This window comes from Rhyacophila brunnea, unplaced genomic scaffold, assembly GCF_057557595.1.
Source record: "Rhyacophila brunnea isolate RB1 unplaced genomic scaffold, BYU_Rbru_1.0 scaffold_13, whole genome shotgun sequence".
NCBI classification, from domain to species: Eukaryota; Metazoa; Arthropoda; class Insecta; order Trichoptera; family Rhyacophilidae; genus Rhyacophila; species Rhyacophila brunnea.
In genome coordinates, this window is record NW_028232785.1 from 26,040,888 (window position 1) to 26,056,768 (window position 15,881).

The 15,881-nt window shown below is 33.6% G+C and overlaps 1 protein-coding gene across 1 annotated transcript; it reads left to right on the forward strand.

Annotated features, from left to right (window-relative positions):
- Positions 1-11,370: 11,370 nt before the first annotated feature.
- Positions 11,371-14,652, forward strand: LOC147077084 (uncharacterized). Its single transcript, XM_085940700.1, has one exon. It carries the CDS (start codon positions 11,375-11,377, stop codon positions 12,890-12,892), a length of 1,518 nt encoding a protein of 505 aa, XP_085796826.1. The 5' UTR covers positions 11,371-11,374; the 3' UTR covers positions 12,893-14,652.
- The last annotated feature ends 1,229 nt before the right edge of the window (positions 14,653-15,881 follow it).

Below are 15,881 nucleotides of genomic sequence, written 5' to 3' on the forward strand. Positions count from 1 at the left end.
GATAAACAGCGTAATCCACACAAATCAAATTTTACAGGAACCACAAAAACGATTTTGCTATAGTTTTCGGTCAAAGTTAAAATACGAAATAGACAACCTTGCAGTTCATGATAATTAATAATTTGGTTTTATATTCTTAATCTGATATTAATTATTGAGTTAAAAAAAATGTTATCATTTTTCCCACGTCAATTCGTTTCTTTTTAAAATGTTAGCTTAATTTAGTTTATAGATCGGGAATTGCAGCTTATTATCCGAGGAGCTCTTGGCGCGCTGCAGTCGCAACACTGCATTTTTATGTACCTGTCATGACAGCAACGCGTGCTAGGGGTTTGTTTAAATAGTGTATATGCTCGTGTGTTACCTTGTACATTTGAGTGTTTTAAGTAGTCTTGACCAGTGGCGTCCGGTGGTTACCAAAATTGCTTTCATAGGGGGTGCACTAAAACTTTCTTTCCTAATTTAAAAAGAAGATCAATTCGGCGTTGTTTCTACTTAGCGAACTCCTCAATCACTTTCTCATTAAAGTCTGGAACTGATTGTAAAAGTTTTTTCTTGATGCTTAACACATATATACGATTAAGTCTGTCCTGGTTCATGGTATTTCTTAAAAACGATTTAATTCTTTTAAGGGTTTAAAAACACCTTTCACTTTCCACAGATGTCATCAGAATTGTACAAATGATTTTTTATTTTGATTCTTTCTTTGAAAGAACTCTTGTTATGTTTAATATAGTCTACATTTATCGACATCATTTTAAAACACACACACTTCACTGATTAAACAATCATAATAAATTATTCATAATTTCCTTTTTGCGAAGAAAATTATCGAAACAAAGTGATAAACAGACCGTGACTTTAGATCGCGGCAGCAGAAACTAAACTGAACAGTGAACTGCAATAATTTTTCAAGACAATATAAAATAATTATATATATAACTATCGTTTGTTTTGAATACGTATTTTTCGACACAGGACTTTGAATTATTGACGACAAGGCGTCAGACCCTTCGTCTACAAAATAAAATAAAGTCTAAAAAATTGCGTCGGCAATAAAACTTAGCGCGAGTCAGTGAGTGTTAAACATATGACACCATGTTATAATAATTCACTCACTTGCTAAGAGAACATGATACCTCAGATACTATTTTTTATAAATTATATTAAAATATTTGCAAATATAGAACGATTTAAGGATCGTAACCATAATATTTATGTTAATAGTCAATTTGTATTCAATATCAGCCTATTTCCAATGAATTTATATGAGATTTAAATAAAAAAAAAAACTATTTTTATCAATCCTGCTAAATCTCAGTTACTACATTTTACCACGTATTCCTACAGTTTTTTTCTGTGTAGAATTTTGTGAACTGGTCGGCGTCCCAGATAGCAATCAAATCTTGTATTTTTATGACATGCTAATGAGTTTCACGTATCGGGTTGAACGTTTATTACGCAATGTATTATGAATGGAAAACTAAGATCGATATTAGTGCGTTCACCACGAGCACTCGATTTCGGTGACTGTTCAGTAAGTACATGCTTTAGGTATAAATTTACATGGATTAAATTGCGATTAACGAGTGATGACTTAATAGCATTGTTGCACATTGAGAAATGTTTAGGAAAAAGCAGTGCAGCGCACATGCATGGTATTAGAGAAGCCGCCGCTGTTCTTGACTACCCTGTCTGAATCACTGTAATATCGTGTACATATTTTAATTTGACAATGTTAAAATGGAGTTCTATTAATCATTAATAAAAATAGCAATTTTGTATTTGGTTTGTATTAATTTTTAATGACATTTTTTATCTATTTAATACTACACGTCGATGACAATTATATGATTGTAGGATTAAAATAATACAATAATATGTAGAACCGAATCATCAGCTGGTGTCGATACTGCTGGATGATGGATTTTCCTGTTCAGTCCATAGTATTCAATGTCACATACATCAAGCGGGTTTTAGGAAGAATGGTCATTTTCTTGATTACCACAATATAATGATGGCATTTGGCCATTTCATTTGCTTACCGATTTTAACCACAGCGCGTACTCATGCCTGCTTCCTTATCCATTAGTTTTTTTCTGATCTTTACGAGTTATCCCCAACATGCATATTTCCATGTTACGTTATGCTACTGAGAATAATAATTAAGACAGATTTCGTTCGCTACAATGGGATAATGTCAACTGATACAATATTACAACTTTAAATTATTTATTGAAGATAAGAATTCAAAGAATTTCTGTTTTGTAAATCTAAATCACTCAATATGTGTAATCGTATTTAGACAAGTACTCAAACTGCCTGAAATTTATCAGGAATTAAAATTAGTTATAACGAATTACAAGGCATTAAATATATATTGGTTGGGCCAATTATTGTAAAGCTAATTCCAGACAAAATTCCTAACCTACTCCCTTGAATAATTGCAATGTACCCAGGCATGTTCTAAGTAGTTCAGTTACCTCCAGACTCCAAATGTAAATTAAAATAATAATTTTCATAATTTCACAAAACAACGCGGTGGTCTCGTGGATTTCACAAACCAGAGGACATGTCCGGTGTTCCAGTCCATTTTAAGCGCTGGTCGTCTAAACAAATGTTGTCATAGTGTTGCACAAGTCACTTTGGATAGATTCCTACCACAGAACAGATTAATAAATATTTATAAAGGTTATACCCCGATGCACTTCATGTTGAAGCAGGGTTTTGAGTCAGTGAGTGTCCTACGCAAATGAAACACGATAAAGATGTGCAAAAGTGTTGCAAACTTCAAATTCACCAATATTGAATGAGCGTCAGTACATAATCCGAGAGTAGTTGTCAGAAAGAAGGACAAGATTAGAATGACGTATTCTTGACCAGTGTTTAAATATAACCCATATTATTCAACACGCGAGCACGGTTGCCTGTTTTTCCTCACCCGTTAGGTATTTCAGTTCCCATTCATTTTGTGTCTGTTCCTATATATTTAACCGATTTGTCCTTTTTTGAGAGGGGATATTTAATACATTAAAATTTGATTTTGTAAAGATACCACCTCCATAGTGTCTATTCTATACACAAGGCAGTTGCCAACGTTAGACGGTAGGTATATTTATAATTGAGGTAAGTATTATAATTGCTACCTACAATAAGTTAGCCGTCAAAGCTGTCTAAAACGCACTAAAAGTTAACACAGCCTAGAGATATGCTTTTAAAACCTACCATATCCTTACCTATTATAACAATTGACACCTCTACATAAATATGATAAACTACCGCGATAGCCGCCATGTATATTATAGAATATACTCGCTTAAAGTTTTTGCAATCGCATTCTTTTGCGTTCTAAAAACAAACCAAAACCTAACAGTCTACAACCAGTAATAATTCACATTATTTTTTTATTAATGTTTTCCTGTCGAATTTCTTCCAAGTTCTCATCACTTGTGTTCTTCGCATGAGTGTATTTCTTGATTATAATATGTAGGTACCTAAGATAAGAACTACCTATCGGATTTTAAGAGCTGGAACATCGAGAAGTTTTGACTCGTTTAAACAAGAAATGGTACAATATTATTATTATGTCCGCGATCGTCCAAAAATACCTTCGCGATCGACACACTGGCCATCCCTGCTATAGAACAATGACAGTTCATACATAGCCAACAACGGGAGGGACGGAAAAGTAGAACCAGTCGTTGTGAATGTATTGGCTTTCTACATGAGTCGGCAATGACTTGGTTCACTATGCTTGTGAACGACTCAATTATGAAATGATATAACATTAATAATATGATAAAAGCCTTTAGGTACCTAACTGATAACTTACTCTGAATCTAATCAAAACTAACCTCCATAGAAAGAGCATCATCATTCTCTTGCTTTACGTTTTTAGTAAATAAAGTATGGTCATCTGGAGTCATTGAAAATTGCAAAGGAGCGTCATTCCAAATTGGACTAACTTCGATTGGTTCACGTTTTACATCCATTTTTCTGTTTATACAAACAGACGTTTATACGTACAACTTGTCAGTGAATAGAACCGAGCCTCGATTTATTGGAAATTCAGTGATACCATAATCGAAAATAAAAGAAGATTCCTTCCAATACAATGTCATAATAATATTATTAGATAATAAACACGTAATGTTTTACATGATTTAAATAAACATATTTTGAACACATATTATCAACAGCAGCTACTATACATTTCGGTTAGGTAAAGCTTTTGGAAAGGATCAAATAAATTGAATAAATGAATCAAACACAATGTCGCCATTTGTAAAAATATGCTACTTTGGGTGACAAAATAAGCCAGATGACAAAATAAAATGCAAACAAAATAATTTAAATTTTTTTAAATTATACGTAAGTAATTTAATCATATGTTTATATCTTACATTAATTATTAGTGAATTAATAATTATGACATTTATAATAGGTAGTTATTATAATTTGTCGTGCCGGATATACATTTTGCACGCTTCATACCTGGTAGATCTGGCAAGAAATAGTTGGCAACGCAGGACTAACAAGAGATATTCAATATTTTATATTGTATAGCGGCAACACTTTTCTTTGACTAAACATTTCAATTTGTACACGCATTACACGAAACTGCAAGTTAGTGCCAAATATATTAATACAATTACAATTTACGTACGCAAAATGGATATAAAAAGTGAAAAAAATGAAAGCGAATACGACGCCAATGAAGAATCTTGTCGCAATATAACAATCAAAGAAGAGGATGCCGATGAAGCCATTTGCTTTTTTGAGGTTAGTTTTTCACACCGTGTTTATTGTATGACGTAATAATATTTTCTTGCAGATGACCCACAGAAGGGGCTTCAGTCAAATGCGGTATGATAATACACGTTTTCGCATGTTGATAATAAAACCGAAAGAGAATTTCATTTCCATAGACCGTATAAAGATATCAAACGACTACCTATTGAGATGTCATGGTGAGTGTTTTTTATGTGTGCAAGCTGTGCAGTGAACATTAACAGTGAATACTAAATTATGTCTATCATATTTATTTGTTTTTATTGAAGTAAAAATACAATTTGTAGATTGTGACAATTAGCTTTTAAAATTTAATTAAACTCTGCCTCTGCCAATTAAGCTAAAAATGAACCAACAATATGTGGAATAACATGTATTCGTAATCCAACGAAAACAAATAAGTATGACTGAAAAACTGTGAACAATTTTTTGTTAAATCGCCCATAGCACACCAAAACTATTTATTACCTATGGCTTGATTTTGGCATTGTTTAATTGATTTTTAAAAAAATTTACCAAAACTAACAGCAATTTGTATTCTTATAGTACGTTTACATTTGACACTAATATCGTCATATTTATGTGTGACACCATTACATTATATTATATTAAATTACATTACATTATATTTGTATCAGCTACTATCAGACACTCACCTGTCACTTATTCCAACTACTTATATACGCAAATGTAAACACCGCGTATACGACAAGCCCGAACTTGCAGCGATATATCACCGAGGGTGAGCTGCCGTCTACTTTTATGTCAAGCATCTGATATTCGTAGATTGACAGCTGGTGAAGTTGATAATATTTCGGAAACAGTATGCAATCAATTATTATCCATGATGAGTGATAAAAAGAAGTAGTTAAAGGCAGATATTGACGAATTAATTGATCGATATTATTTAATATTATTAGACTTCACGGTAAAAGTGCACGATTCTGAACGGCCCTCAAAAATCAACTTTTTTAAAAGTAACTGCTATAAACACTAGATATATGGATATAATGACATTTTGGCGCTTTATAAATATACTCAATTCATAAGGAATAAACATCAATTTCACGTAGAAATATAGTTTCTCCAATTAGTGGACTCATCAAAATGATTGATTTTTGAGGGCCGTTCCAAAGTTATTATAAGTGGGTATGTAAAACTATCGATTTCAAAAACTATACCTAATTTTTTGGTTTTTTTTAGTTTTATATGTAGTAAGTATCTACCTATAATATTTTATATTGCAGAGATAACTCTCCTTGAGAACTGACGAAATATTCCCAAATTTCTTCTCGTACATCTTTTGCATCCAAGAAATAATTAATTATTACTCCCTTGCTGTTCTAGAGGTAATGGGTTATGTGTTGATTCCTCATTTCGCCAACTTCCATTTTCTATTTCAACTGTTTCGATATTCTCTTTATCTAAAAATATTGATAAGAGAATACAACTGACACAACTTTTTTGAGAAGTATACGAAATAAGTGTCCGAATAAGTTACAATGCCATATGTAAACACCGCATATATTTATTCCAAATGTTGCCATTGAATAAAGTGTAGAGACTTTATTTCAACGAGAATTTTATGTCAGATCCATGCAGGCGTAAACAGTAGTGAAATTTTATATCTGACACATAAAATAAGTATAATGATTCGTTTACATCTGACACTTATACCGTTATACTTATTTTATGTGTCTGACATAAAATTTCACTTACGTTTTACACCTGCATGGATCTGACATAATATTCTCGTATACTTCTCGTTGAAATAAAGTCTCTACACTTTATTCAATGGCAACATTTGGAATAAATATATGCGGTGTTTACATATGGTATTCTAATTTATTCGGACACTTATTTCGTATACTTCTCAAAAACGTTATGTCAGTTGTCAATATGGGAATGTTTAAAAAGAACGCAGCGAGTGTTATTATTTTAAGTCTTTTGGCTACAAAAAGGAGGAAAAAATGGTCTAGATGGGTGCGGGAATGGATTCAGCGACGAGAAGAACTAGGTGCCGTCCGTTTAATGTCAGAGTTTAAAATCGACGATCCAACTCAATTTGTGAACTTTAGTTTGCAAGATTGGACCTTTTGCCAAAAACAAGACACAATTCAGAAATGCCATAAGTGTAGAAGAACGATTAACAGTAATATTGCGGTATTTAGCACTTGATCGTCATTGCATATTCAATATAATATTATCGTAATACGAGTGCAGGTGTGGGCCAAAATGAATTAGGTAATACCATTTGAAGGGAATTTTTTCTTCACATAGTGCATCAGAATTAATTGTATGTGCCGAGAACAAACGATATTTTATTTTCGAACAAAATCCATAGAACACGGCACATCCGATTTATTTCGCACTGTCTAAGATTTTTGACAGATCGCTACAGTACATTTATTAACGTAAACATTGGGCATACATTCATGGTGTGTGATAATTGATTGTCCGTTGTTTTAAAAATATACCTATGCAATTCACTACCTGTCAAACTACGAATAATGTGTCAGGTACTTGACATAAAAGTAGACGGTGGTCCAACTACGGTGATATATCGCTGCAAGTTCGGAATTGTCGAATACGCGGTGTTTACATTTGCGTATATAAGTAGATTGAATAAGTGACAGGTGAGTGTCGACACACGCAAAGTAAGTGGCTGGTACAAATATAATTACTGTTTACACTTAGTGAATATGGTGTCATACATAAATATGACAATATAAGTGTCAAATGTAAACGTAGCATAACGGTATAAGAGTCAGATGTAAACGTACCATTAGTTCAATGAAAGCAAATACGTATGACTGACAAAGTTTAGTGAGCACTATTTATGTCGGATCTTAACAGCCTATTTCCACCCTACGCTACTGATATCTATAGAAACGTTTGTCCGAGATAGTCTCTTTGGTTCGGTTAATCTTGTTTTTCGATTTGTTTGGATTCTTATGTGCCTGGTTCATAACGAAATGTATGACAAACTAAAGATTATCCAAATCACTGACTACCTCATAGTTCTATCCAAACCAACCCGCTCCGCACAACATTCGGTCTTTATCGAGCGATCACGAGGCACTACATTTAGATGTGAAACATCACCAGTTATTTACGCCTGCTAATATCTCAGGATCAGATGCAAAAGACTGAGGTCGCCACGCACTCAAGTGTTATTACATAGATTTTCTTATAATAGTGCCCATGGGAGAAATGAACACGGAGAATTAACAAAAACAAATGTTTTGAATTAACTTATCTATATGTTTTAAACATAGCTAAAACAATACGAACATATCAAACTATGTTAAGGCTATACCTCAGCTGAGGCATGGTCTAAAAAGATCTAAAAGGATTGTGAAAATGACGCGAGCTGAACTAAATATAATTTTTCATAAAAATTCAACATGCGTCATTTTTATGTCATGTTTATTATTATATTCGTATCTAATAATAATAGTATATTCATTGACATGTTTTGTTTTTCAAGTACATGCAGAACATTTTTAGTTTTACTTTACACTATTTAAAAATATATTCCTCCGACCCCATCACAAAACAAATTGACGTGCAAACAGATCGACTATCGCTCTCCGAATGGCAACGCGGCCTAAATTTTGTTCCACATACAGTTGAAAATTATTTGCCGTTTCACTTATGTAGGCTCTTGAGAGAGTTTCACGTCCGTTACAAGAAGCAGCAAATTTTTTAAATGCATTAAGTTGGTGTTGTGCGACCTTTTTTCGAATATTCGGTTTCTCCGCCACATGGGCATGTTGAACGTGGTAAACTATTGCCGACTCTAAAGATGGCGTTGGTTAAACTCAAAAGAGTTTGGCAGCGAATCCACTTACCCAGTCAAGAATTGACTGATTATCTCCAATTGCTATTGGACATCAGGAAGGAACAGATATGTGTGTCTACACTTTGTGGAGGCATCCCTCTTTCGTCTCCAGTACATGCGGAACGTTTTTCAGTCATCTTTACACGATTTAAGAATATATTCCTCCGACGCCATCACAAAACAAAATGACGTGCAAACAGGTCGACTATCGCTCTCCGAATGACAACGCGGCTGAAGTTTCATTCCACATACAGTTGAAAATTATTTGCCGTTTCACTTATGTAGGCTCTTGAGAGCGTTTCACGACCGTTATAGGACGCAATAATTTTTTAAAACCAATATAGTTGGCCTTGTGGCGACCTTTTTTCGAATATTCGGTTTGTATCCTGTATTTCTCCGCCACATGGAATTGTTGAACGGGTTAAACTATTGCCGACTCTAAAGATGGCGTTGATTAAACTCAAAAGAGCTTGGCAGCGATGGCAGCTGGGTAAGTGACCCAGTCAAGAATTGACTGGTTATCTCCAATTGCTATTGGACATCAGGAAGGAACAGATATGTGTGTCTACACTTTGTGGAGGCATCCCTCTTTCGTCTCCAGGTCTTCGACGCTGCACCCAGCGTCATTTGACGTATTCTCCGAATCCAAATCGCTGGCGAGTTAACCTTACCTAACCCGACATATGTATTCAATTATATGTTTTTTCTTCCAGGATCGCAATATAAACATGACCAATATAATTGCTGAAACTATGTCCCAGTCTGACAGTAACTATGCAAATATCTCTGTAGATACAAAGCATTCATTGAAATATGATGATGCAGTTGGATCTTCTTATTCTCAACTCAGCTCAGAAAATCAGGTATCATTTATATTAATTTCCTATATTTCAATGTTAAATTATATTTCTGTAATCAACTTCAATCGGCATGAGCAAATGTTAATGCGTAGGTAGGCACCTATCTAGTCGTGGCGAGGGGTGGAGGTAGGTTGTCAAGATTTGAAATTAATAGTGCACACTATACTTTGTCAGTCATACTTATTTATTTTCAATAAACTTTACAGATTTGCTACCTACCTAGTTATTAAATTTCAATTATACCCGGCCTCAACCAAACCATAATAGTGTATGTATGCTATGAGCTTTACAAAAATTGTGCACACCTTTTCAGTGATATTTATTTGTTTTCGTTTAATTAAGAATACATAATAATGATCGTGTTTGTCTTTTTTTTTTAAATTCATTAAGCCCTAGCCATGCCAAACCATTATTGACAACGACCCATTTGATCTAAATCAATTCGCAACAGTAGCGAAGGGTGGAGGTAGACTGTTAAGATCCGCCAAAAATACTGCACATTAAACTTTTTAGTCATACGTATTTCTTTTTACCCAAGTCTACAATTTACAGATGGCATTGGTTAGTTTCTCAAATTATTTTAACTGTGCCTTTCCAAACCATAATACCTAGTTTAAGTATATTTTTGGCGATACGACAAAATTGTGCACACTTTTTGATTCATTCTTATTAATTTGTTTTCATTGGATTAAAAACACATTGTTCATTCTTTTTTTTAATTTATGAAGTCCTAGTTAGGACAAACCATAAACGATAAAAAACATTTTTCCATAAAATAACTAAATTTATTTATGGTTAAATGGCACAATTTTAGTATTTTATAGTTTTATGAATTTTTTTTTACTATTATCTACTACGGTTTGGATTAGGCAGGGTTTAATTGAATTTAAAAAACTTAAATACACTATCTATACATTGTAGTCTAGTTCAATTTACACAAATATGTTTGACTGACGATGTCTTCTGTGTACTATTTATGTCGAGTCTTAACAGCCTGCCTCCACCCCTCGGCACTGCTATCTAGTTTTTTTGACACCCGTACAACGTTATCCACAAAATGACGCTAGGTGCTCGTGCAGTCTCTTGCGGACAATTTTGATATTCATTTTAAACTCTTATGTAATAATACCATGTTTTTTGGTTATTAGTAGAGGTAGAAGATATTCTTCTAGAATTGCGGTCACGGCGAAATCACTTTGGAAGGGAGTTAGTCGTTACTACAGTGGCACATTGAAATTTGTCTTGATAAGGATAATATTCACAACTCAAATTGAGCGCAATTGTCCTCATGACTCCAGCTGTTTTTTGTCAAACTAAATTGACGCATATCACCAATGTGCAGAGCTCGTCACATCGACGTATTCGATACGTCGCAGACGTGATGACTTTAAATGTGTGAGCAGACTTACTGTGGCAACCCCTAAATGAGTTGCCATCACTGCAAAAAAATCTTACATTCAACCTTCTTACTTACATACAATTATTTTCAAACTAGAGCCCGAACAATATTCATGTATTCTCGGAATCTCTATGGCTTTCTAATAAACCAGTGGATATTTAGCTATATAAATATTGTCCTCTCGGTGGCCGTTGGCTCAAGCATCATGCTATAATGTCGTGAGCAAATACGCATATTGTTTTTCAATTTTAAATTTAAATCTTTCAACTCTCAAAATAACTACATTCTCTAAAGTTTTAAGAACATTATTTATTTATGTAAATGTCATCGAATTCAGTTCATCAACCGTATTTTTTTTAGATTTCTACTCAGCGATGTGAAGCAGCTTACATTGGTCAAAATAATGAAATTCCACTGGCCATCGTGGTAAAAATCAATATTGTTGATAAAGGAGAATATGCAATGAAAGGAGGGGAAGACATGGTGGCGCAGCATTCAGAAATAACTATAGATGAACAAGACATAAAGACAGAATTGCAGACAATGTACGCTTTGCCGAAAGTTATTCGTATCAAGCTAAAAAGAGTAACATATTTTCCACGTAATTTCGTTTGCAGTCATTGTTTTGCAATATTTGGATTTTCAAATTCATTAAAAACCCATATTTCGTGTTTTCATTCGAAGTTCAATCATCTCAAATCGGAGAAAAGAACACAATATACTATTGAAAAACCATATCAATGCGCTGTATGTTTAAAAAAATTCTCGTTCGAGAGCCAACTAAAGATGCATAAAATAACACATACTGGTATTAAACCTTATAAATGCGATGTATGTCCATATAAATTCTCACACGCCGGAACTCTTAAAAGACATAAAATAAAACATACTGGTGAAAAACCATATGAATGCGATGTTTGCTCATCTAGATTCTCGCAATCTAGTGACCTTAAAAGGCATAAAATAACACATTCTGGTGAAAAGCCATATCAATGCGATGTTTGCTCATCCAAATACTCGCGGTCCGAGGGCCTTAAAATTCATAAAATGACACATACTGGTGAAAAACCATATGAATGCGATGTTTGCTCATCCAAATTCTCGCGGTCCGAAGGCCTTAAAAATCATAAAAAAACACATACAGGTGAAAAACCGTATCAATGCGATGTATGTTTTAAAATATTCTCGTTCGAAAGCAGACTAAAGATGCATAAAATAATACATACTGGCATAAAATCTTATCAATGCGATGTATGCCCATTTAAATTCTCGCACGCCGGACAGCTTAAAAAGCATAAAATAACACATACTGGTGAAAAACCATATCAATGCGATGTTTGCTCATCCAAATTCTCGCGTTCCGATGGCCTTAAAATTCATGCAATAACACATACTGGTGAAAAACCATACCAATGCGATGTTTGCCCATCTAAATTCTTCCAGACCGGTGACCTAAAAAAGCATAAAATAACACATACTGGTGAAAAACCATATCAATGCGATGTTTGCTCATCCAAATTCTCGAGGTCGGATCACCTTAGAAGTCATAAAAGAACACATACTGGTGAAAAACCATATCAATGCGATGTTTGTTTATCTAAATTTTCTATGTCCAGGATACTAAAAAATCATAGAAAAACACATACTGATGAAAAACCATATCAATGCGATGTTTGCTCATCTAAATTCTCGCGGTCAAGTAGCCTTAAAATTCACAAAAGAACGCACACTGGTGAAAAACCATATCAATGCGATGTATGTTCATCTAAATTCTCTACATCCAGTATACTAAAACATCATAAAAGAACACATACAGGTGAAAAACCATATCAATGCGATGTTTGCTCATCTAAATTTTCGCAGTCCAGTGCTCTCAAACTACATAAAAGAACACATACTGGTGAAAAACCATTTTCATGCAATATTTGCTCATTCAAATTCTCACAGTCCGGAAACTTCGAAAAGCATAAAATAACACATACTGGTGATAAACGATAATAGTACGATGTATGTTTGCAAAATTTCGCGACTCGCTCTACTCTGAAGGTACCATTGCCGACCGAAGAGGTTAATATTAATATATAATTAAGAGATTATTAATCTGAAGTCACATAAAATGACATGCTAACGAAAAGCCATTTAAATGTTAAAATTGTTTTTAATACATGCAGACAGTCTTATTAATGAAAAAAGCATATTATTCTAAAGCACCTGTCAAAATTTACCAAATGATGCATGGTGACAGAAACATCCTAATACACTATCATTATAAAATAAGTACCAAAACTGTAATAATTGTGTGTATCACTTCTATCGTGGTTATTTTATATCGATAGTTATTAAAGTGTTATATTTAGTGTTTCCCCATCTTTTTACACACGTGGACCTATAAATATATGAGTGATATATCGGGGAAGACAATTTTCTTCTGAATCTGACTTTGAAATGCATCTTGCTAGAATAGTTGATAACCATGGCTTCGGTGTTGTATCGGAGAGACGAAGTACTGCATTGTCATCCATTAATTTTTTTATTTCGTTTTTATTAATAGCATGGCTGAATAAGTCATCGCATAAATATAGATTGTCGAAAATTTGAAAGATAATTTAATGTTTTTGTAATTAGCAATGTTGTATTTTATATCTTGATACCAAACTAGCATCAAAAGGCAACTCGACTTGGCTTTTTATTCTTGAGTATAAATTGAGTATGGATTGATATCTTCCATGGGATTTTTTTTTTGAATGACGATTTGTTTTGAATCTTTGGTATTATACCTATCGATCTTACCAGAGGGGCAAATGTTTGCGGACCGCTGCCAGACAATATTATCATAGTCTCATTTTTGCAACTGTTTAACATGTTTACGAAACTGTGCATACATCTTGAAACTAATTAGTGATTGCTTAATTCGACTTAAGATAGGATAAAGGGCGTAATCCACACAAATCAAATTTTACGGGTGCCACAAAAACGTTTTTGTTATAGTTTTCGGTCAAAGTTAAAATACGAAATAGACAACCTTGAAGTGCATGATAATAAAATAATTCGTGCTTTGTATTCTTAATCTGATATTAATTATTAAGTTTATTAAAATAAACAACAAAAAATGATTGTTGTAGTTTTTCCCATACCACTTCATTCCTTTTTAAATCCCTTGCTAAATTGGCACTTGCAGCTTGCTGTCCGACAACAAGATCTTGGCGCGTTTTGCAACACTGCATTTTGTCGTACCTGTCATGGCAGCAACGCGTGCTAGAAGTTTGTTTAAATTTTGTATGTGCTCGCCTTGATAGGACTATTTTCTTATTCGCACTCAATCAAAAGTTCTTTAATAAAAATTCTAAAATCCGTACACCACGGGAGTGTAAAATGAAATGAATAATTTGGGCGCGTTACTCATTTAAAAACGGAAGTGTAATTAGCTGTACTGGAGGGGTTGTTAGTTCACAATTTTAACACGTAGACACAAAGGTCTTGCTCGACAGTACATCTTGTATTTTAGTCATGAGTTCAACGTTATGCAATTATTAGGAAAAAACTGAGGGTTACGCCCTTTTTCCTTTCTAAGTCGTAATGTATTTGTTTTTTTGTAGTACTTTCATAATACAGCTATAAATAAATATCTGTGTAAATCTAATTAATGTTCGTACCTACCTGTATCAATTATTATTTGTTTCAAATTTCTAACCCACTCCATTGAATGATTGTGGTACATCAAGGCATGACATAAACAATTCAGTTAGGTGCCTCCGACTTTAAATAAAATGAATATAATGATTTTCTTATTATATGTTTATTAAATTATTTTCTTGTTATGCCCAACATGCATATTTCCATGTTACGTTGTGCTACTAAAAACAATAATCAAGACAGATTTCGTTCGCTACAATGGGATATTGTCAACTGATACTATATTACAATTTAAAATTATTTATTGAAGATAAGAAAAACCATAGAATTTTCAAATTTCTGTTTTGTAAATCTAAATCAATCAATAGGTGTAACTCGTTTAGATAAGTACTCAAACTGCTTAAAATTTATCACGAATTAAAATTAGTTATAACGAATTACAAGGAATAAATAATTATTGGTTGAGCCAATTATCGTAGCGCTAATCCCAGACAAAATTCCTAACCTACTTCCTTGAATGATTGCAATGTATTCAGACCTCCAGACTCCAAATGTAATTTAATATAAGTAATGATTTTCATAAGTTCAAAAAACAATGCGGTGTCACATGTACGGTGTTCCAGTACATTTCAAGCGCCGGTTGTCTAAACCAGTGCTCCGAAACATTTTATCACCTACGGCACACAAAAGGTCTTCCCAAAATTCCGCGGGATACCACACGTAAAACAATTTATACACCAAAACATGGACCCCAGGCCAAAAACTTTGGCGCCCCCCCGCCCTACTTATCGCTAAGGTTAAAGACAGTGTGATACTTTAAAATAGCGTTTATCAAATGATGTTCGAAGTAAAATAAATCGTATTGATTTCATGTTTAGCGATGTTTTGTATTTATTAATTCATTCACTTGAACTACGGTTAGTTGAACAATAATCATTTGTCGAGTATTGACACAATAATAACGAATTGTATCACACAATCGTATGTGTTAAAATATTAATGACAGTGAAGTAAAACAGCGCCGCAGGCTACTTTTTTTTCAATTAGAGAAAAATTGCAATTTGTGTTTATCTCATTTATCTGCTTGACCTGCCACGCCACCCCCCTTCCCTGAGCTTGGGCCCCCAGGGCACTAACATTACATTACATACCTACTTATTTGATAAATAATTAAATAAAATAACACATGACGAAGAACCAAATGTACATTATTATTCCCATGTATTGGTATTATCAATAAATAGCTTGTTTCAATGATCATACAAGTTTTTCGCCTTACTTAGTTAGTTTGGTAGCCTTGTCAGAAATACAAGGATATTCTTTATTAACCGAAATCCATAAAATACCATAAGCT